The sequence below is a fragment of the Vipera berus genome, assembly GCF_964194415.1.
Source record: "Vipera berus genome assembly, chromosome: Z".
NCBI lineage: Eukaryota > Metazoa > Chordata > Lepidosauria > Squamata > Viperidae > Vipera > Vipera berus.
In genome coordinates, this window is record NC_138205.1 from 31307431 (window position 1) to 31331509 (window position 24079).

Genomic DNA, 24079 nt, shown 5'->3' on the forward strand with positions numbered 1-24079 from the left:
AATAGTTTCCATGCAACTTGACTGCCTGCTTTTTCCCAAAGAAGAAAAGTAAAGAAGTCTGCATGGAAAAATATGCACTTGATTTGTTACTCCAAATTGCTTCTCAACGAAGAATACTCTGGGCTTTCTTTGCAGGAAGGCACACGTCTGCATAATTCAGACTTTTCTTTTTCACCTATCCATAGAAAAATAACATTAGCGGGGAGCCCCATTAGGTTACTTGAGCTTAGTTCAGTGGGACTTCAGAATGAAATCTTGTGTTAGTTTTCTAAAAAAAACAAGCTTGAACTGCCAATGATACAGCACATGCACCTCATCTGGACTAGGTCCTGTGTTGTTTCAAAACTCCTTCCCCTTTGCTTTTTACTTCCAAAGGGTTTGCTTGCAACTAATAGCTGCTTTAGAGCAGCTATTGTGTGGAGTCCAATGTAGACCCTCTGTTAGGCTCAGGGACACAATTTGGATTCAGTGTTTCCTTCACAAAATAAATATTTATTTTTTAAAAAGAGATTAAATAAATAACACAAATTATCTTAAATCAAAATCTACTTTCTTTGTCCTTAAATTAGCACGATACGTGAATCTACCTGTTATGTGCAGACCAAACCACAGTGGCTGTTCAGTGACATAGCTTTATGGATGAACCAGCCAATCTATAATTCAGGACTTAAGCTCATATATTCCAGTGGAGTATGGATGGAAGCTATTTTTCTGTTGTTGTTTAAAGGTTCTTAGTGTTTTCTTGCATGCTCCCCTATCTCTGAATGTAAATCTTGTTTTTTATTTAGACGCTTAATGTATAGAAGAACCATCGGTGCATTGCACAATTCCAGAAGTGTTACAAAGCCATACTGTGAGTCACTACAAACCTTTTCCTTGTTTGTTCAAGATGCATTTATCTTGTCATTTGTAAATTTTGCCCCTTTGATAGATAGCTATCTTCAGTCCACAAGTACATTGCTGTGTCACATGGATAGACAATAATCAGTGCCAGAATTGAGAGAATTGAAAATAATCCACACAAGACAGCTTTAGGGGAAGAAAACATTTCATGTTGTAGGTTGATAGCCAGCCTTATAGGGATACTTATATTCAGTGGAGCTAACGGTTTGTTGTTTGGTCATGCAATCCAGGATAGAGAGAGGCAAATCAGGGAGACTTTGAAATATGCACTATTAGTTGTAAATTGTAGTTCTTCACCTCCTATGTAAAGCAGTCTACTCATAAAGTATTAAAATAAATAGTTATCATTCTTCAATTAGATTTCTGCAGCCAAGGACTGCTAAGCTTGTAAGCCGCCCTGAGTCTTCGGAGAAGGGCGGGATATAAATGGAATTAAAAATAAAAAAATATTGGCAGTTGTAGACTAAGACCGCTAGAAATCTAACATTGCCTCACCTATTAATCAATTAGATAAATTAAGCCATTTCAAAGTCTGAAAAATTAATTGGTTGGCACATTTTTAATTGTAGTTAAATTATAAATTAAATATTATATTCCTTTTAGTGGCTTTGATCAGAGGATTAGGGCTGCCAGGTCTGGGATGCAAAATCAGGATGAACAGTAGGTGGCGCTAACAATATCTTCTTGATCTCTTTTCAGCCATCTAATGCAGGGGTATCCAAATTGCCGGCAATGGCAAAACAGTCCCAATACGTCTCGTGACATCACGTGACATGTCTGATCTAGTGGTTCTGAATTTTTGCATCAGAGATTCAATAATCTGCAATTAAATTTTCCTTATCAATAGTTCTGGCAACACACAGTCAAAATAAGGAAATCTCTTTGGGAAATACAGAATCCCATACATTTTCTACCCCAATTTTATTTTTAAAATAATTCTGGAATCACTTGCTTCAGAGAACACCAACCCCTTTACTATTGGCCAGGCTGGTAGCACTGGTGTGGAAGGGGAAATGGTTAAAAAGAGAAAAAAGACAATCACAGATTCCAGTTCTGGCGCTGTAATGGTATGTAGGAATGGCCTTGGGAGATGGGAGGAAGAGCCATAGATGGGACAACTGTAAAAGATATCTTAGCCCACAGAAAGAGAGGAGGCATAGGGAGCATTTCAGAAGGGACCCTTCCTAATTTTCTGGAGAATGAAACGAGAGGAAGGGAGATATACATTAGGTCTTGCAAGATTCTGCTGGTTGTAACCTTACTATAAAGACAAGAGCTAAAATTCATTGTTCTGCTTCTTGCCTGGACTACCTTCAAGAGCTAAAAGGTACACACAGACCAAACTTTGCTCATTCTGATTGCCCCTCCTTACATTCTTCTTGTCAACAATCTCTTTTTTCTGGGCCCTTACTTATATTATTTTTATCCTGCTTTTATTATTTTTATAAATAACTCAAAGCAGCAAACATACCAATGCTCCTTCCTCCTTCTATTTTATTATATTATCAGAAAACCTCCACTTTCCTCATCCCTGGCTAACATAACTTCCTCCCCCATCAAAGCCACAGTATGCAGAAGACAAAACTGTCAAGATTGGAAATTGCTACCCTCCCACTTCTCTCCTGTAATTGTCAGATCAGTCCCACTGAAATGGTCCATAAGAGGAAGATCTTTTCCCTTGCAAGGAAAACAAAGCTTTTAATGGGGAAATCGAGCAAAAATAAAGACGATGACCATCCTCAATCACCACAAACCACATAAGGAGGCATAAAGAAACCCCAAGGGGAGAGAAAGGGGAGAATTTGCTATGAAAATTCTACCCAGTTCTGTACTGTGCTCTGTGGGATCATTTTTTGGAGGAGGAAGGGGTGGGAGAGGGATTGCCCTTTGATCTTGCCCTGATTTGATGGAAGGAAGTGCATACTTAAGGTTGACTCAGCCTTCCATCCTTCCGAGGTAGGTAAAATGAGGACCCAGATTGTTGGGGGCAATAAGCTGACTTTGTAATAATGCCGCTTGGGGTGTGTGTGAAAGCCCTAATAAGCAGGCATATACATAGAATGAAGGCTACTGCTAAGTTTGTAAAGCCGCCCTGAGTCTTCGGAGAAGGGCGGGATATAAATGGAATTAAAATAAAATAAATAAATAAATACTCACAGCACAGCAAAAGAAAATGGCCAGTAAAAGGACATCCTATCTTTGCACGGATATTTTCTGTCAAAATATTGCCCCCGCCCCATGCACTAGTTTTGTAAAGGTTCCTCCGCTCCTGTCACTAATTCTGTGTATTTATGTGCACAGAAAAAGAAAATGAAGGAAGTTATCAATAACAAATTTTCTTGCACAACTAGTGAGGGGTTAGGGGCACGGTTTTGTAGTTTTACAAAAGTCCCTATAAAATACGATAATCTCTACTTACTTATTCAGGTTTTGTTTACTGGACTCTGAGTTTGTCCCTTCTCCCTTCAAATTGGGGCAAAAGGAGGGGTAAAATCCTGCCTTTTAATATATGTAGGTATGTATATATGTCTGTATGTTTATAATTGTATTGATTTTTTTTAAAAAAATACAAAGTTAAAAGAAGTAAAAAAAAGATTTGAAAGAAGAAAAAACTCAGAAAAAAGTGGAAATGCAAAAAAATAGAAAAAAGAATGACTTCCAAATTTCTTTGGTATAGATATAAGTTAAAAAAAACACTAAATCAAACACTTACTGTAAGGTTATAACATTTGTCTACATTATTTCCATAATTCCATAAAATATTAATTCTCAAATCCTGAAATCAACTTCTCATTTCTTTCAGTTTCTTGCAAAAAAATTGAAAAATGGTTTCCGGGTAGAAATAAAATTTGCCGCAGCCTTTTCTTTCATCAAGGCTGTCAAATTAACATGTCCCCCAGTTCTCCTAGTTTCACCATCCATTCTTCCTTTGTAAATCCTTCCATCTTTGAGTGCATAAAAATCTCACTGCTGTTATCGTACCACAAAAACAAGTTCCATAATAAGATGTCTCGATTATTTATCCATTACGCCCAAAAGAAAGGTCTTTGCTTTCAATTCTACATTCACTTTTAAAATCTTCTGTATCAAAATACAAACTTTATTCCAATATTTTCTATCTTTATTAAATGTTCATCAAAGATGAAAAAAAATGTTCCTTCAGTTTGAATGCATTTCCGCCATATTCCCTTACATATTTTTTGACAATGTATCGGGTGCTTTCCTTACACTTAAGCAGTTGGACTGAATCCCATTGAGACGTTGGCTTCCTTTTAACAATCTCATTTCTGTCCTTTCATGCTAACCGCAGATGATCAGTCTTCTGAGAAAGGTAGGTCCTCCAGCTACTTTGGGGTGACAGCATCAAGCAGAGTCAATTTCTGCCTGCTGAAACCATCCTGCAGAGAAGCAAATCAAGATGCTGATACATATTGCTTAGATTGTTCAGTTGGACTAGATCAGGGGTAGGCAACCTCGGCTCTTTTATGACTCATGGACTTCAACTCCCAGATTAGCTGACTGAGGAATTCTGGGAGTTGAAGTCCATGAGACATAAAAGAGCCGAGGTTGCCTACCCCTGGACTAGATGGTGCAATTGTGCGTTCATTTATCATTTTCCATAATTGATTCTGCATCAGAGATGCTTTTTAAAAAGTAATCTGAATATGCTTTGACAAGACAGTGAACCACCTACTTCCTGGGAAGGATGTGGAATTTTGGGGGGAATTTTGAGACAGGTTTGAGGATTTGAAACCATTCTTTTGAAGAAAAAAAGATAGAGGTTTGGGGGATGGCTTCATACATTATATTGTTTTGTGGGCATGGTGTGCATTTTTTAAAGTCAGTGAATGCTCATTTAGTGATAAACGTCAATTAGATAATATCTGATGCTAATTTGTTCCTCCTTGCCAGGAAAAAGTGTGAATAAACAAGGCATGCTCATAAATCTAATTGTATTATTTCAGTGTGATTATGTTTACCTTATTATCTTGCTGTAAAATAAACTGCATATTCAGAACATACAATATAGATAACTTTCCTCAAGATTAAAAAAAAGGATGGATTACTTGGTGCTTAACCTACGTAAGTGGGAATTGAGGAAGAGCAAGCTGAAGGGCAGAGAAGCTGAATTCAGAATGTATTTTTGGAATATTGAGATTAGAATGCTAAGATGCTTATTTATTTATCATATTTGTATAGCCACCCATCACATGACACTGGGTGAGGTACAACATCCAATCTCTGCTTGATTGTCTTCAAAATTCGATTTCCAGTGATCATCCCATTCCAGCCCAGGAGAACAGTCATTTGCCTAACTTACTAGCAATTCCCCCCCCCCCTCTTTTCAGTCTTGTCCAATTCTCAGAGACCGGACAAGTCTCTGCCATTTTCTTAGCAAGGTTTTTCAGAAGTGGTTTGCCACTACCTCATTCCTAAGTAGTGAGAGAAAGTGACTGACCTCGAGCCATCCAGCTTACTTTGTAGCCCGAAGCAGGACAAGAACTCATGATCTTTTGATTATTATCCTGATATATTAACTACACCAAATTGGCTCTCCGTCCTTGGATAAAAGTTGGATTATTCTATCTGTAACGGAAACCAGTCTTTTGGAGCTTCATAAAATAAACTTTTCTCATATACACTCAGGGCCTCTTATGTCAATCTCATTTAATTTTCCTTAGCTATTAATTTGCCTTGTGTTTTACTATGTAATTTATTTTTTTGTATGTGCTAATCACACGGATTAAGCTCCTGCTGTTTCTTAAAAAGCTATTGTGCTGTTTCTAGGAGCTTTTGTTAACACAGCAGGTAATTTCCTGTTGAACCACAATGTGTTGCTATTTTTCATTCTCTTTTTTTTTCCTTTTGATTTGGTCTTGCACCTTCCAGAAAAATTTATTGGAGTGATAGGTTCCTTTTTTTTTTAAAAAAAATGCTTCAAATAAGAAAAGCTGCTCAGTTTATAAATCAAGTCTTAATAACAGTATTAATAATGCAGGAGTTTAAACTTAATTGCCTTGATTTATCTCTTGGGACAGTCCCCTAGTGTAGCTGTTGCTGAAGTGTAATCCCATCTACTGGAACCGTGGAAGTGTGGCTTTTCCATAGCTGCCCCTACCTTGTGGAACAGCGTCTCATTGTTGATTTGACAGCCTCCACCCTTCTAACCTTCTGAAAGTACCCAGAAACCTGACTTTTTACTGAGGACTGTGTAGTAGGCAGATAGTATGGAAGGAGGGCAGCTGAGCCTGCAGTGGGCATCCTAAAGGGACAACTGTGGTGTTTTTATTTTATTGTTTTAATGTTTTTACTGCTTTATTATTGTTTTACTTGTTGATTTTATTTTTGTGAGCCACTCAAAATTACTTAAGATGGGAGGACATATATAATCTTTTACATAAATAGATAAATAAAGAACCCAATCAAGTTAAGGGGGAAAGAAATAAAGAAAAACACTTCCCTTCTAATGATAAACATTGTGCTTTTTATATTAGTTTAAAGGGGCCGAGGTCATTTGCTGCTTATTTGGCCAGAGTGATTAGAGGAGCTATCTCTAAGGTGGCAGTTTCCAGATAATTGTTTATACAATTTATATAGCCATTCATCTCAAAACAGTCGCTCTCTCGGTGGTACATAGAAGGCTAAAAGCAAAAAAGAGAAATATATAAAGGAAATATCGAGCAGACCAATACAGTGTATGCCAGAGTTTAAAAAGCATTCTGTTACTCATCAATGAAGACCCAAAGTAAACAAACCAATTGTCAGGCCTGGCCCAACTCTGTGGCCAAATACCTGAGGTAACATCTAGGTTTTTTACTTATTAAGAAAGGGTAAAAGGGTTGGAGTAATCCAGATTTGTGAATTGGCAGGAGATGATGGGAATTTAGTCTCAGCAGTTGGGAAGGCTGATTAAAAGATTTATACAACAGTAACACAGTTGGCTAGTTCTATTTGAATTCTTCAGTTGAGTGTGCTGCTTATTTTGTCACCTTGAAACAGCCACTGGATGGTTTCACATGTCATACTCATTTAAGATTAATTGTATGGTTTGTGGAATAAGTCAGATCAGCGTGGTTTATACTGCAAATCACACAACTGTAAGTCATGGTGATAAGCCCAAATTACTGGTTTTATACATGCATTAAGCTAAAATCAAAGCATGCTGGATGGAGAATTTTGGGAATTGAAGACATCTGAAAGATTGCCAAGGTTGAGAAACGTTACTATAAAGGACTGAGTTCTTGTCAAGACTAATCACACAATCCTAAAACTGTTTAAAACTTGGTCCCCCTTCTAAGTTCAGTGGGACCAAAAATTCAGAATCTAAACATATTTATCAAAAGTGAACCATGCACACAAGGGTACCAGATAATGCTAACTCAAAGGTAGAACTTTTATGTGCACTCATTATTTCATGCCCCCATTGAAGAACCCTCTCTTCATCCAGGTTTCACTGTGTTAACATTAGATGAATAATTTGGGGACAACGCCTTCTTTCTTAGCCATAAAGAAGCATCTGTTGGGGGAGGTCAAAAACTCAAGTTGCAACCACATATTTGAAACCCTGCCACTTTTCATGTGTTCTGTGTGTGACTCTCGCAAAAAAAAGGGGGGGGGATACCTGCAACCATATATCTATGTTTTTAAAACTCTCTGGATATCTTTCAAGCATGTCCAAGACTCATGAGAGACAGTTTGCTGATCCACTGCTTGTTGTCTGCGTATCTTGTATTTTGAACTCAGCCTTTGAATTATAATTACTTAAAAATAACTATTTATGGTAAATCAACTTCATGAGATGTTTTCCTTACTTTGAAACCCTAGAAAATTACCCTATCTATCTATCTTATCCCAGTAAGCTATCTTTTTCAGTATTGCTGGCCACAATTAAACAATTTCAACTTTTATTATGATATCAGTTAAAAAATAATAATATGCAAAGCAAGCAAGCAAGCACTGGCCTTGCTCAGCCAGTGAGCCTTTAAATGTATAACTCCCATCACTCCATGTCAGGATTGCTTGCTCAGAATTAAGGACATCTGAAATGTTTGAAGACTGTCAGGCTAGACTGGCATAGCCTGGCATCAGCCCACACTTCTCCAGAGTTTCTAACAGAATTGTTTGTCTATGGATTCTTGAGGTCAGTCCCTCTATGCAAGGCACACTGCTTTACTTACTGAATTTGCCTAGCTTCTGTTCTTTATTCCCCACCTGTTTTCATGTTAGTGCTTAAATATGTATGATGACATTCTTATTTCCAGAATGCATGACCTGCAACTTATAACATATTTGTACCTATTCTCTCACTCTTTTTTCTATGCAGAAGACTGTGACTGTGAGGGTTACTTCAATGGACAATACATAGGTGGGTACCAGTCTTTGTAATGAATAATACATATTCTAGATTCTCCCCTAGAAACAGGAAGGTATATAGCAGTAGCATTTAGACTCATATACCGCTTCACAGTGCTTTTACAGCCCTCTCTAAGTGGTTTACTGAGTCAGCATATTGCCCCCAACAAACTGGGTCCACATTTTACCGACTTCGGAAGGATGGAAGGCTGAGTCAACCTTGAGCCAGTGAGAGTTGAACTGCCAAACTGCTGGCAGCCGGGAGTCAGCAGAAGTAGCCTGCAATACTGCAATCTAACCACTCTGCCACCAGGGCTCTTGTCTTATAGTTCAATTGTTATGCAAACAGTTCTGCAACCTATATAAATTCCACTCCTAATGCATTTGTATACAGTTGCTTTATAACTAATGATGTTGGCCTACACCAGATTGGAATCTCCTAGATTAGAGAGGGCTGGTAGAATCCTTCTGGAACTTTGTTCTCAAAATGTTTTTTATTACAGGAGAATAATAGCTGTCCACTTCTATGGGAGAAAGAAAAAATGTCTATGGCTGCAGTCAGGGACATGATTGAAAAATGGCTGTACTTAATGAATGAGTAATGGAGCCAGGTTCTTTCTTGGTACTTTATTTTAGTTCTAGTAATGGGGAGCTGTTGACTCCTTTCCTCCCTCCCTCCCTCTCCTGGTTTTATTTTTGACATTCAAATACTGTAGGGCAGGCAATTCTCAGCTTATGGTCCCAATGGAGCCCACCCTTTCTCGTCATAATTTGTAATGGTCATAAAGTGAGTCAACATGTGACTGACTTGATTTTTATGAATTTTTTTGGTGGCAGTTGTTAAGCAATGGTTATGGCTTTTAAGTGAATCATTTGTTCAGCAAAAACAATATAAATAAAAAATTATGGTCTAGTGACTCTGGGGTGCTGTGAACAGCCATAAATGTGGACCAAGTGCTGAGCACCTGAAAGTTTAGTTTAGTTTAGTTTTAGTTTTATTGGATTTCTATACCGCCCTTCTCCCTAGGGACTCAGGGCGGTTCACAGGGCATATATAAATAGGTATACAAAAATTAAAAGAAAATTAAACTATGCCCGATTAAAATATAACAATAATGAAATAATAAAACCAATTAAAAACCCAAATTCCCCTTCAGGCCAGACCAGCTAACTCAAACAAGTGGGTCTTCAACCTGCGACGGAAGGATCGGAGGTCCGGTGCCATCCGGAGCTCAACCGGCAGTTGGTTCCAAAGTGCCGGGGCACCCACAGAGAAGGCCCTCCCCCTGGGGGCCACCAGTCGACATTCCCTGACTGGAGGCACCCTGAGGAGGCCCTCTCTGTGGGCACGCACAGGGCGGAGGGGAGTTGACGCCGGATCTCATGTGAGTGTGTGTGTGTGTGGGGGGTGGTGGTGTTGGGACTGAAACCAATTATAAGTACCTTTTGGGGAGATACTTCAAATTGTTGCTAAGCCATCAGTAGTTAGTTGAGGACTACCTGTTTTATATATGGACATTTTTATTTTTTGAGACTTGATTGGCAAAAGTTTAATAAGAAGGAGATGCTATAATCGTTTGAAGTTTGAAAATCATCAGATAGCAGACTGAATAGGGTTGATTAAAGCTTTCACACGTTTTGAACAACACAGAGAAGAAAAGTATTACTTTTGCCCTTTTAGCTGGCTTGCGACGAAGTTTCCGACTGAGCCGAAAAGAGAAACAGAGTGATCCAAATGAAGCCAAGCAAAGTGAACAAAACTCCACTCGAGAACTTCTCACCTATGAGGAAGTCATCAAATATCAACAGCAGCCTGGTGAAAGGAAGAGACTTGTGGTTTTAATTGGTGAGTTGCTCTGGGTAAAAAGAACACCATTTTGTTACTGGGAATTGATTGTTGACATAGTGCAGATCAGTGTTTCTCAACCTTGGTAACTTTAAGGCAGGGGAACTTCAGCTCCCCGAATTCACCAGTCAGCCCATGCCTTAAAAGTTGCCAAGATTGAAAAACACTGACATAAATAATGGAGACCAACACTTTCAAACTGGACGAACTGAAACATGCACCCCAAAGTCCTCATCTTTTTAGGAAAATGTGGGATGCTGTAGAGATTAGCAGTTTGTATCAAGGATCGTGTTGGAAGAAAACTGGGTTTTGGATCCATCTTCATCACAATCCAAATACCGTATATACTTGAGTATAAGCCGACTCGAATATAAGCCGAGACCCCTAATTTTACCCCCCAAAAATGGGAAAAGTTGGTGACTCGAGTATAAGCCGAGGCTGGGAAATGCAGCAGCTCACCTTATGCTCCTCTCCAGAGATCTTCCCTCAGCAGCGGCCGGCAAAGTAGCTCGCACGCGAAACAAGCCCGGCAGAGGAGCCGGAGCGGCGAGCAGAGGCGCCCGGCCCAGATCCTGCAAGGCCCGGCCGAGACACGCCCCCAGCAGCGGAGCTGCTCCGGCTCCTCTGCCGGGCTTGTTTTGCATGTGAGCTACTTTGCCTGACGCTGAGAAGACCCGCTTGGGCACTCGGGTTGGTGTCAGTCTCCGCAGGCCCTTCTCGTTTCCAGGAACGTCAAGCGCGCTTGGCTCCCCACCCCCACGGCAGGGCAGGGCAGGGCAGGGCAGAGACTTGCTCGCCCTTCTGACGGCCCTGAAGAGAAACGAAGGGCTTGCAAACTCCCCGCGAGAAGCTGGGCGAAGCGCGCGGCTGGGCGAGTGTGTGCCTGCGCGCGTATTTCCGAAAGAAACGCTCCGAGAGTTCTTCTTTCTCCGCCCCCTTGGGGGGAACTCTAGCGACTGCTGTAGCCGCGCTTCTCTTCTCGGCTCCAAAAATAGGGATTTCTACTCTCTCTCTCTCTCTCTCTCCCCTCCCCACCCCACATTCTCCTGCCTCTTCGATTGCGACAATAAAAGGGCGAAGGGTGCGCTGGTTTCTTCCTCCTTCCTCCCCCCCTCCCCTCCCCTCCCCGATTGTCAGGTGAGGCAGCTGGTGGTCTGGCCGGGAGATTGTAGCCGTTTTGAAACGCTGCGGCTTGAAACGCCCGATCAGCTGATTTTCGGGTGGAAGAGCCGCGGCTTGAATCTGTTTGCATCTGCCTGAATTAGACCAAAACGGCCTGAATTTGACCAGAGTTGCTTTGTAATGGCTGGAGGAACTGCAGAGGAGGTCTTGCTGGGAGATTGTGGCCGTTTTGAAACGCCGTGGCTTGAAACGCCCGATCAGCTGATTTTCGGGGCGGAAAGAGCCACGGCTTGAATCTGCTTGTATTTGTTTGAACTTAACCAGAAACGGCTCGTAATGGCTGGAGGAACTGCGGAGGGAGTGAATGCTCCAGCCTGGAATATTTGGAAAGGCTGGGGGAACCGGATGAACTGCAGCTTAAGCGACTGTTGCCGGAGGAGCCATGGCTTGAAACGCCCCAGTTTTGGGGCAGCGTTTGCTTGTTCCGGGTAGAAAAAACGCTGTCGACGCGGCATCTTTTGCGGGGAGGGGTGAGGTGGGGTGGGGTGGGGTGGAGGAAGCAGTTTGCGAAGCAGCCGAAATGGGGGTGTCAAGCCCTACGGGGACCAGGGGAGCACTTCCAACAATGCCCGCGCAGCACCGAAGGCCCATTGGCGCCCGCACCCCCCAACTGTTCGGCGGGCGAACGCCAGACCCGCTGCCGCACTTACAGCTGATCGGCGGCCGGAGGAGATTGCGAGCGGCTGCGGAGGTTCCGCGGCCGCATCAACAGCTGATCGGCGGCCGGAGGAGATTGTGGACGGGTGCAGAGGGTCCGCGTCAGCACAGACAGCTGATCGGCGGCTGAAGGAGACTGCGAGCGGCTGCGGAGGTTCCGCGCCGGCACAAACAGCTAAGGGGCAGCCGGGGACGTCTACCGGTGGTCACGCAGCGCGATCAACTGAGCAGCAGCTAGAAACAGCCGCCGACGGTCGCACGGGCCTCACGGGACTTTTCGGGTCCGATGGCGGCTTGGAGAGTGTGGGTGGCTGCTTCGCAGACCTGGCGGTTATGCAAGGTCTGCGAAGCAGCCACCCACACTCTCCAAGCCGCCATCGGACCCGAAAAGTCCCGTGAGGCCCGTGCGACCGTCGGCGGCTGTTTCTAGCTGCCGCTCAGTTGATCGCGCTGCGTGACCACCGGTAGACGTCCCCGGCTGCCCCTTAGCTGTTTGTGCCGGCGCGGAACCTCCGCAGCCGCTCGCAGTCTCCTTCAGCCGCCGATCAGCTGTCTGTGCTGACGCGGACCCTCTGCGCCCGTCCACAATCTCCTCCGGCCGCCGATCAGCTGTTGATGCGGCCGCGGAACCTCCGCAGCCGCTCGCAATCTCCTCCGGCCGCCGATCAGCTGTAAGTGCGGCAGCGGGTCTGGCGTTCGCCCGCCGAACAGTTGGGGGGTGCGGGTGCCAATGGGCCTTCGGTGCTGCGCGGGCATTGTTGGAAGTGCTCCCCTGGTCCCCGTAGGGCTTGACACCCCCATTTCGGCTGCTTCGCAAACTGCTTCCTCCACCCCACCCCACCCCACCTCACCCCTCCCCGCAAAAGATGCCGGGGTCGACAGCGTTTTTTCTACCCGGAACAAGCAAACACGCAGGCAACCCTGCACTATTCAGCTCAGTGAAGTCACGCTTGAAACGGCTTGAAATGCCCGATCAGCTGATTTTCGGGGCGGAAAGCATGCGGTGTTGTTGCGTTTTTTTTTCCTCCACCCGAAAGTGAACGGCAGCTTTCCGTACTAGTGTATTTGTACTGCCGCGAGTGACAACTGACAAAGCTTGCCGGTGTGATCTTGATTTTGGAACTGATGAAGTCTGTTAACTAATTGATTGGCACTCCGGTCGCTCATCGCCGTGAAACTAGACCTTGTCTTTGGGGTTTTTGTTTTTTTTTACTTTGGGCTGATCAAATGGAATAAATGGAATAAATAAAAACACTGGCATGTCAAGACACCAGCACAAAGACCAAGGTACAAGCAGCTCTCCTTCAGTCATTATTGAAACATTTGATCAGCCCAACTTCTTCTTCTTATTATTATTATTATTAAATCTGTTTTTTAACCAAGCGTGACTTCACTGAGCTGAATAGTGCAGGGTTGTCTGCGTGTTTGCTTGTTCCGGGTAGAAAAAACGCTGTCGACCCGGCATCTTTTGCGGGGAGGGGTGAGGTGGGGTGGGGTGGGGTGGAGGAAGCAGTTTGCGAAGCAGCCGAAATGGGGGTATATAGAGGATGGGAGGTTCCCACCGAGAGAGCCAGCAGAGTTGTTGTCGAAGCACGTCACACGCCTTTCCAACCACCAGAGAAGGGAGGAATAAGAAAGAAACACACACACACACACACACACCAGGAAATCGAGGGAGCTTGCGTAAGATCTGAAGGAGACACGATCGTGGGAAAGGCACCGAGCGTGCCGTGGAAAAAAAAGAAAGGGTGGACTTGGGCTCGGCTGGTTTCGCAACGGGAAATGGGAAATCCCCGCAAAAGATGCTGGGGTCGACAGCTTTTTTTCTACCCGGAACAAGCAAACGCTGCCCCAAAACTGGGGCGTTTCAAGCCATGGCTCCTCCGGCAACAGTCGCTTAAGCTGCAGTTCATCCGGTTCCCCCAGCCTTTCCAAATATTCCAGGCTGGAGCATTCACTCCCTCTGCAGTTCCTCCAGCCATTACAAGCCGTTTCTGGTTAAGTTCAAACAAATACAAGCAGATTCAAGCCGTGGCTCTTTCCACCCCGAAAATCAGCTGATCGGGCGTTTCAAGCCGCGGCGTTTCAAAACGGCCACAATCTCCCGGCCAGACCTCCAGCTGCCTCACCTGACAATCGGGGAGGGGAGGGGAGGGGGGGAGGAAGGAGGAAGAAACCAGCGCACCCTTCACCCTTTTATTGTCGCAATCGAAGAGGCAGGAGAATGCGGGGTGGGGAGGGGAGAGAGAGAGTGAGAGAGAGAGTAGAAATCCTTATTTTCGGAGCCGAGAAGAGAAGCGCGGCTACAGCAGTCGCTAGAGTTCCCCCCAAGGGGGCGGAGAAAGAAGAGCATTCACTCCCTCTGCAGTTCCTCCAGCCATTATGAGCCGTTTCTGGTTAAGTTCAAACAAATACAAGCAGATTCAAGCCGTGGCTCTTTCCGCCCCGAAAATCAGCTGATCGGGCGTTTCAAGCTGCGGCGTTTCAAAACGGCTACAATCTCCCGGCCAGACCTCCAGCTGCCTCACCTGACAATCGGGGAGGGGAGGGGAGGGGGGGAGGAAGGAGGAAGAAACCAGCGCACCCTTCGCCCTTTTATTGTCGCAATCGAAGAGGCAGGAGAATGCGGGGTGGGGAGGGGAGAGAGAGAGTGAGAGAGAGAGTAGAAATCCTTATTTTCGGAGCCGAGAAGAGAAGCGCGGCTACAGCAGTCGCTAGAGTTCCCCCCAAGGGGGCGGAGAAAGAAGAGCATTCACTCCCTCTGCAGTTCCTCCAGCCATTATGAGCCGTTTCTGGTTAAGTTCAAACAAATACAAGCAGATTCAAGCCGTGGCTCTTTCCGCCCCGAAAATCAGCTGATCGGGCGTTTCAAGCTGCGGCGTTTCAAAACGGCTACAATCTCCCGGCCAGACCTCCAGCTGCCTCACCTGACAATCGGGGAGGGGAGGGGAGGGGGGAGGAAGAAACCAGCGCACCCTTCGCCCTTTTATTGTCGCAATCGAAGAGGCAGGAGAATGCGGGGTGGGGAGGGGAGAGAGAGAGAGAGAGTAGAAATCCCTATTTTCGGAGCCGAGAAGAGAAGCGCGGCTACAGCGGTCACTAGAGTTCCCCCCAAGGGGGCGGAGAAAGAAGAGCATTCACTCCCTCCGCAGTTCCTCCAGCCATTACGAGCCGTTTCTGGTTAAGTTCAAACAAATACAAGCAGATTCAAGCCGTGGCTCTTTCCGCCCCGAAAATCAGCTGATCGGGCGTTTCAAGCCACGGCGTTTCAAAACGGCCACAATCTCCCAGCAAGACCTCCTCTGCAGTTCCTCCAGCCATTACAAAGCAACTCTGGTCAAATTCAGGCCGTTTCGGTCTAATTCAGGCAGATGCAAACAGATTCAAGCCGCGGCTCTTCCACCCGAAAATCAGCTGATCGGGCGTTTCAAGCCGCGGCGTTTCAAAACGGCTACAATCTCCCGGCCAGACCTCCAGCTGCCTCACCTGACAATCGGGGAGGGGAGGGGAGGGGGGGAGGAAGGAGGAAGAAACCAGCGCACCCTTCGCCCTTTTATTGTCGCAATCGAAGAGGCAGGAGAATGCGGGGTGGGGAGGGGAGAGAGAGAGAGAGAGAGAGTAGAAATCCCTATTTTTGGAGCCGAGAAGAGAAGCGCGGCTACAGCAGTCGCTAGAGTTCCCCCCAAGGGGGCGGAGAAAGAAGAACTCTCGGAGCGTTTCTTTCGTAAATACGTGCGCAGGCACACACTCGCCCAGCCGCGCGCTTCGCCCAGCTTCTCGCGGGGAGTTTGCAAGCCCTTCGTTTCTCTTCAGGGCCGTCAGAAGGGCGAGCAAGTCTCTGCCCTGCCCTGCCCTGCCGTGGGGGTGGGGAGCCAAGCGCGCTTGACGTTCCTGGAAACGAGAAGGGCCTGCGGAGACTGACACCAACCCGAGTGCCCAAGCGGGTCTTCTCAGCGTCAGGCAAAGTAGCTCACATGCAAAACAAGCCCGGCAGAGGAGCCGGAGCAGCTCCGCTGCTGGGGGCGTGTCTCGGCCGGGCCTTGCAGGATCTGAGCCGGGCGCCTCTGCTCGCCGCTCCGGCTCCTCTGCCGGGCTTGTTTCCCATGTGATTCCGGGCCAGGTGCTGCTGAGGGCGAGCAGAGGTGCCCGGGCGACCCCAGCAGCGTCAGGCAAAGTAGCTCGGCCGCGCGCAAGTCCTCGGTAAGTTCTTTTTTTTTGTTGACTGGAGTATAAGCCGAAGTGGATTTTTTCAGCCCAAAAAGTGGGCTGAAAAATTCGGCTTATACTCAAGTATATACGGTAGTTTCCGATTAAGTAGTCATTTATTCTACTATATATAAAATTGATAATTCAGAGGATCACACCTCTTGTAATTAGTTCTGAGTAACTTTGATTTGAATAACACTGTGAAAGATGGTGCCTTCAGAATGGGAGCTGGCGTGATGGAATGCAGTGGAGCAGTAGCAGTTCCCAGCATGGAGAAGGGGTGTTCCAGAGAGGCGAAAGAGGAGACAAAAGACAGCATAACCGTAAGCTGGATAGGTGACAGGGAGAGAGTAAGCATAGCAGCTCCCTGGAATCTCTCTGGGCATATCTGTCATGGTGAGAGTAGTAAGGGTTTAATCTGTCAAGATTCTGCCTATGTCATTCTTGGGTTTAGCCTGATAAGCATATTTCTTTGAAGGTACATTGAGTAGAATATGCAGATATGCATATAGTATTCCATTGAGGGTTTCAGATTTTAAGAAAATAAAACATACTGGATGAGAATCAGCATCCTATTTCCTCAAAGGCCCACCTGACACCTCTGAGAAGTTCAAATCAGGATATGGGGATATCAGTCTGTTCCTCCTGTTCATTTTGCGAACAGGGATTCTGCTTCCTAACCTGGAAATTGTAAACTTTAACAATTGGTTGTTGGATGATGCAGAGTACTATCACCTCCTGGAAGGAAAAAAAAGATAAACATGTAACAAAAATAAATACTTCAAAATTGTTTATATCAGTGTTTCTGAATCTTGGTAACTTTCAGACAAAATTTTCCCACCAGCCACACCTTAAATTTGCCAGGGTTGAGAAGAATTGGTTTAAATGTAAAATAAACCTGCGTGAGGAATCTTAACCTCTCTTCCTTTCTGCAATTTAGCATTTTCCCACTGTGTTTTACTTTTTCCACTGAGCAGGATGTAGGTTACTATCCATTTCCTTATCCAGGAATGGGAAAGCAGCAGGTTAGGCTGGCTTGCCAGCTTGGCCCTCCGGAAGCACTGCAGAGGCACACAGCTTCCAAACAAACTCTGCTGGATGCCTTTCCCTTCTGAGTTAAATTGAGAAGGAAGGCCAGTTGCTTGAAAAATGAAAGACTGGAAAATAAAGCTAATAAGGTATGAAGCTTGAGCAAAACCTTCATTTAGTGCCCTTCAAACTAGTAGCATTGAGTTATATGGCTGTTTAAAAAGTAAACTTGAAATAGATTTGAGCTGTGTGGGGGATCTAAATGAGGGTCATTGGACAGGAGGAGATGATAGATTTAGGACTGCTAGCCTTTCATTCCATGCCTGCTGTTCCGCATTGGAAAACTAGAAATGCCCAGTAGAGTAAATAGAAGCTTTGCACTCTGATCTGGAGAGGAATCATACCAGAAGACCTGAGCTTATTGGACATGGCAGTTTTTATTTATTTTATTTTATTTTATTTATTTTATTTTATTTTATTTTATTTTATTTTATTTTATTTTATTTTATTATTTTATTTTATTTTATTTTATTTTATTTTATTTTATTTTATTTATTATTTTATTTTATTTTATTTTATTATTTTATTTTATTTTATTTATTTTATTTTATTTTATTTTATTTTATTTTATTTTATTTTATTTTATTTTATTTTATTTTATTTTAATCCCATTTATATCCCGCCCTTCTCCGAAGACTCAGGGCGGCTTACACTCTAAGCACAAATCAATGTGCTTAGCAATAGCCTTCATTCTATGTATATGCCTGCTTATTAGGGCTTTCGCCCCCCCCCCAAGCGGCATTATTACAAAGTCAGCTTATTGCCCCCAACAATCTGGGTCCTCATTTTACCTACCTCGGAAGGATGGAAGGCTGAGTCAACCTTGAGCCTGGTGGGATGCGAACCTGCACTAATTGCAGGCAGCTGGTGTTACTTAAGGAGGCATTAGCCTACTGCTCCACCAAGGCTCTTTTATTTGTTATTAGAAAGCTTTTAAGATTATTGCTAACAGTGCACATAATATCTTATTTGATTCACTTCTAAGGGTAGAACCAAGATAAAGCTGCCAATCAAATGCTGGCTTAATCTTTTTGTGGTTGGCTTATTCTGCCTATGCCTTGTATTTTGCCTATTCACCCATTTCTTCTTCTGATCTCTCAGGTTCTTTGGGATCTCGGTTAAATGAACTCAAGCAGAAAGTAGTGGCAGAAAATCCACAAGAATATGGAGTTGCTGTGCCACGTAAGAAACCTTTCCCTCCCCAAAGATGTATCTAGTCCCCATGAAATGCAAAGTTGTTTATATCTCTATTTATGTTGTTTTATTAATACCAATATCAAACTGCCCAATGGCAGTGTTTTCTAAATGACTTAGAGGATGCTGTTGTTCAGTAGTTCAGTCATTACCATCTTTTCACATACTAATGGACATCAATTTGCCAGAATTGTCTGGGAATAAATAACTACTTGGATTTTTGGAAGCTTATGCTTGTTTTATCGGTAAAAGCATGTGGCCATCTTATGTTCTGCTGACAACTTTTTCATTCCGGCTATGTTTCCAACCATCATAGTCTTCTCCAGATATTCATGCTTCCATAATATGCCCATAGTAGTTAAGCATTAACTTCTATTATCCAAGATTGAAGGATTACTTCTTGCTGTTCATGGTACGCAACAGTTTCCCCCAGTATAATGGGGAAAACACATTAATTTTAATTTGCTTTGGAGAGAGAGCAGGCGAGACAGCAAAGTTAAGTAAACTTAACTTTATTAAGAACCAGGCAAAGAACAGAAGAGCAACGCTCTTATTTATACTCGCAGCTGTCAACGTATTGTCCAATCAGGGCTGAGCCGGTTTCCCGCGCCGTCTGCTTCGCCAATCCGAGCCGGCTGAGTTTGACAGCTCGGAGCTGTCATCGGTAGCGCGTGCTGTTGCCAGGTGATTCTGACAGCCGAGAGCTGTCAGACGGCGGGCGCCTGCGTAGTTCTGTCCGGCAGCTTTTGACAGCTGTCAAAAGCTGCCGCGGCTTTACCTCAGCCCCGTACTCTATTATAATTATGTTAACGTTAATAAACATGTAAATACATAACATAATTCATCCACATTTTCTTAATATCTAGCTTTCATAGTCATATGTTATGGCTGAGAAAGCAGTTGCTTTTTATTTGGATAAATGTTCTTCTATTGCTGATTTCTTTTGCCTTGCATTTTTCTCATTTATTTTCAACAAATCAGACAGCCATTTCCCCTTCTTTTGCTATTTACAACTTGGAATATTTTTGTTTCAGCTTCGATGATATCACAGATCTTGGTACAGAGTGATCTCCAAACATTCTGCTTATTCAGTCTAATATATTAAACCTCTTATTTACCCTCACTGCTTACCTTATGAAATGTTGCTGAGATTGTATCTTGTTGGTCTGATTATTTTGTTGCTTTCTAAATTGGAATTCATAAGATGTTCCTGAATTAAAACTCAGGTCTGGTTTTTGTTGGCTAAGACGATATTTTAATTTGCAAAGTATATAGTCAATGTATTTTTGATACTGTCTGTCCAGCAGTTAAATCTTTCAGCTTATTAGAAGAAGGTATTTGCTGCAAACAATAGATCAGGGGTGTCAAACTCAATTTCATTGAGGGCCGCATCAGCATTGCGGTTGCCCTCAGGGGGCTGGGTGGGCGTGGCCAGGGTGGGCATGGCCTACTGGGTGGGCGTGGCTAGAGTGCGTATGGCCTACTGGGTGGGTGTGGCCAGCTCTACATCGTTCGCATCAAGGGTGCCTATGGGGGCCTGGGCAGGAGTGGGACAGATCTGAGGGTCTCTGGCGGAAGGAGGGTCTCTGGGCCAGGGCCAAGGCAGTGGGGGCCGTTCCCTCACTATTTCCAGGATGGCTTCGCGGGCCACATGAAACCACTTCGCGGGCCCTGATTCGGCCCCCGGGCCTTGTGTTTGACATGTCTGCAATAGATGATCTTTGGAGTATTCTGTTAATCATCTGCTTTGTTTCACATACCAAATCCATTTGTTCCCATGATTCTAAATGCTTTTTTATTGTAATGTTCTAATATACACATTGCCTATTATGACTGTGACATACTTTAATTTGTGAAGTGGGTCAACAGGGTACTCTAGGAACTTTTCAATATCAACTTCCTCTAGATCTGTGCTTGAGGCATAAACCTGGACCATTGTAACATAGGAAATCTCACCTTGAACTTGGATCGAGACCATTCTGCCATTTTGGGGGGAATATATCTAAGCACTGACTTTTGCACTCTTGCTAAAAATGATGATTTCTCCATTTGTTCTGTGAATTTCCTGTCCACAGAAGATTTGGTGAGCCTCTTGTATAAAGATGAATTCCAGTCCATTTTATTTACTTCAGACTGAGAAAGTCACTGCTGTATTCCACTATGGCATTTCTGCTCTGATAATATCAAGTGTTCCTTGGTTCTGATATTTCACATGTGAATGTGGGGAGTGTGTACATGTGTGTGTGCACTTTTTGTTTCTGTCTGCGGATACATTCATATGGCACCAACATTATTCATATTAGTTCTCTGCCCTTCCTTACTCAGTAGCTTACTGAATACTTTCCAGATTGAAGAATTCACTTACAGTGGTCATGCAAATGTTGTCCTGATTGTATTTGTTTGGTTTTCTCAGTTGCCCTTTCCTTTTCCACTGAATCATGATGAGCCTCATCCTTTCTCTCTGATCTGGCCATTTCTGGGTCAGTGTTCTGAGAGTGTGCAGTTTCAAAAATATACCCCAGAGTCACTAGGATGTGGAAGCCCCCTCCCTATTACAAGGTGATGATCCATGAATTGAGGCTTATAATACACCAGGATAAAGGTAAAGGTAAAGGTTCCCCCGCACATGCGTGCTAGTCGTTTCCAACTCTAGGGGCCGGTGCTCATCTCCGTTTCAAAGCCGAAGAGCCAGCGCTTGTCCGAGGACGTCTCCGTGGTCATGTGGCCGGCATGACTAGACGCCAAAGGCGCACGGAACGCTGTTACCTTCCCACCATAGTGGTCCCTATTTTTCTACTTGCATTTTTACGTGCTTTTGAACTGATAGGTTGACAGAAGCTGGGACAAGTAACAGGCGCTCACTCTGTTACGCGGCACTCGGGATTCAACCCACCAAACTGCCAACCTTCTGATCGACAAGCTCAGCGTCCTAACCCACTGAGCCACCGCGTCCCAGGATAAAACATAGCAAAAAAGGTCACTTGATAAACAGTCAGCAGATAAACCATCTATTCCTAAGGTAAACATGCTGGTTGGGATAAGAGAAGTTATGAAACTGTTTGTGAGACCCCTGACCTAAAACGTACCTACATATTGAAAAACGTATAACATGAAATCAATGCTAGAAAAGAAAAATTGGGTTTTCTTTTGTCTGCTAAACCCTCCTCCTTGTACAGGCTGCCTCTATTGAGCCACATTGGAGTGAGTGGAGCTAGACAAACCCTGCCCCTCTCCTTTTTTTGCTGCCTTCAGAGCAACCCCACAGTTTGTGTGTGTACATTTTTTAACCCAAGGAGAGTGTTAAGGGAACATTGGAGTGAATTTAAGAATTGGAATGCTTCTATGAATCTTTTCATCTTTTGGCATCTTAAAAATCACCCCCTCCCCTTTGGCTAGTGTGTAATCCACTACTGTAAAAAATGACTTACTTTTGCAAATTTACCTGAAGGTTAGCTTTTGACTGGGAGAGTTTGTTTACCTGGCAAATATCTGTCTGTCTGTCTGTCTCTCTCTCTCTCCTTGGCTTCCCAGGCAACTAGTGACTCCAATAAGATGGCAAAATGCAGCCATCCTAAATTATTCTACCTTAGTTAATTCTTAAATTATATCTTCCCAAGGGCATCACAAATCAGCAAGCATTTTTTAAAAAAACAAGCAGAAAACCTGCAGAACATGAGCACTAATTGTTTGAAGCTTCTATTATTATTCACACACAACTTGCTGCATTTATTGTCAGTGCTGAAATCTTGCGAAGGTCTGCTGTATGTGCATGATGGTTGAATTGGCAGCCTGTCCATCTGGAACATGTGATAGAAATAATTATCCTAGCGTATCTTAAATAATTGTTGTGTGTGACCATATGTCGCATAACCCAATTGCTGTGTTCAGTTTTTCTGTCCATTTCTCATGCCATGAGAGCAGCACAGATGGGACCTTTCTCCAGTGGGATCATCATAAATGTAGACAAAGTTTTCTATTTCCATGGGACCATTTGTGTCAGATGTGTGTTTTTGCACGTACAAATTGGACGGAATGTGTGGTGGGTGGGGATTGTTTGTCCAAGGCAGGGCTTTTCAACCTTTTCACCCATTGTACCACTTTTAGGATATGGCAACATCTGAGTACCACCAGTCGCCTAGCAAGGTGTCAAAAACTTGATGACCAAAAAAAAGGAAAAAAGTGATGAAGTACAGGTAGTCCTCAACTTACAACAGTTTGCTTAGTGACTGTTCGAAGTTACAATGGCACTGAAAAAAGTGCCCCCCAAGCCACAGCCGAGCAAGACACCTGCTTGCCTGCCCGCCCAGTGGCACTCTTCCTCCTGTCTGAGGTTTTCATTGTTGTGAGCATTTCTGTTGAGGATTGGCAGCAGGGGGGGAGGGTGTTTGGTTTTTATTCCCCCCCCCGCTGGGTGGTTGCAGCAGGCTTTGGTCACTTCACATGACCCTGGGACACTGTGACCATCATAAATATGAATCAGTTGCCAAGCATCTGAATGTAAACCACAAGACCCTGGAGATGCTGCAACATTCCAGCTGATCGGTGCTTCTTCTGGGCTCAGCAGAAGCGCCGGGATCAGTGCCGAGCTCCAGCTGGAGCCTGGCGCTGATCCTGGTGCTTCTGCTGAGCCCTGACAGCCCCGATGAAGTGCTGATCCTGGTGCTTCTCTCGCTCAGGCTTGTGCACTGCTGCCACCGATTCAGCTCATTCCCCTCCCCCGCTACCACTTTTCTAGGATAGTCGCGTACCACCTGTCAGGTGCCAATGTACCACAGGTGGTACCCGTACCACTGGTTGACACGCCCTGGTCCAAGGGATTCTCTTTGGTTTGCTTGCTAGGATTTGTAACACATTCCTAAGAGCTTTATAAACATAGCATGGAATAGTGTTTCAGCTGTCACATATTTGGTTCATTGGAGTTCTAGCTATTTCCTTCTTCTAATAGTTAGATTCCCATTTATACAATATCTAATATAAAACAGGAACAGCTCTATTGGATCAGACTGAAGGTTGTCCTAAACTAGGTTTTCCTTGTTTTAATTTTCACAGTAACCAGAGATGTCCATAGGAAGTCCACACTATAAGACCGTGCTTGTTTTAAAGCTTCTACTTTCTTTGGTAGGGAAATTGCCAGTAGGTTTTTTGTGTTTTTACAACAGTTTCCCCACATGCCATAATTCTAACCTTAATTAGTCATTTCCAGTTATTTAATATGTTTTGTGTTCACCCAATATTGCTTGTTTTTTCCTTAGCCTAATTTGTGAACCTACCTATTGTGTCCTAGCGTTATATCTGAGTCAAGCAATGTTTTCTGAAATTCTTGTGTTGCCTGCTACTCTAGAATTTGTAGAATGGACACTGAAATTGAAAGATGTAAAGAGATGCCAGGGCTGAAACAAATGGCATCATATTTATTTAAATTGTCCCAATGAATTACTTACAGTACCAGAAGACTTTACTCCATGTGTCATGGTGAGCCCCAGGCCCAAGGATAGTCTCAGAAATTCAACTCACAAAATGGCTGCTTTTGCTGGGCAAGCTCTGTAGTTCTGAGATTTCTCTTTCTCCCACTACCCTGGGAATCGTTCAGTTTAGGCATCAGCAAAGGAAGATTAGGATTAAGTATCTAGCTGGGGCCGGTGCTCATCT

At 44.0% G+C, this 24079-nt stretch overlaps 1 protein-coding gene across 1 annotated transcript in view; it reads left to right on the forward strand.

Annotated features, from left to right (window-relative positions):
• The window catches only part of MPP3 (MAGUK p55 scaffold protein 3), a 75397-nt gene that overhangs the window by 41670 nt on the left and 9648 nt on the right, over positions 1-24079 (forward strand). Inside the window, exons 10-14 of the mRNA XM_081345524.1 lie at positions 789-853; positions 4214-4234; positions 8228-8269; positions 9938-10102; positions 18338-18418. Coding sequence (XP_081201650.1) covers positions 789-853; positions 4214-4234; positions 8228-8269; positions 9938-10102; positions 18338-18418 — 374 coding nt within the window. The remainder of the gene's footprint in view (positions 1-788; positions 854-4213; positions 4235-8227; positions 8270-9937; positions 10103-18337; positions 18419-24079) is intronic.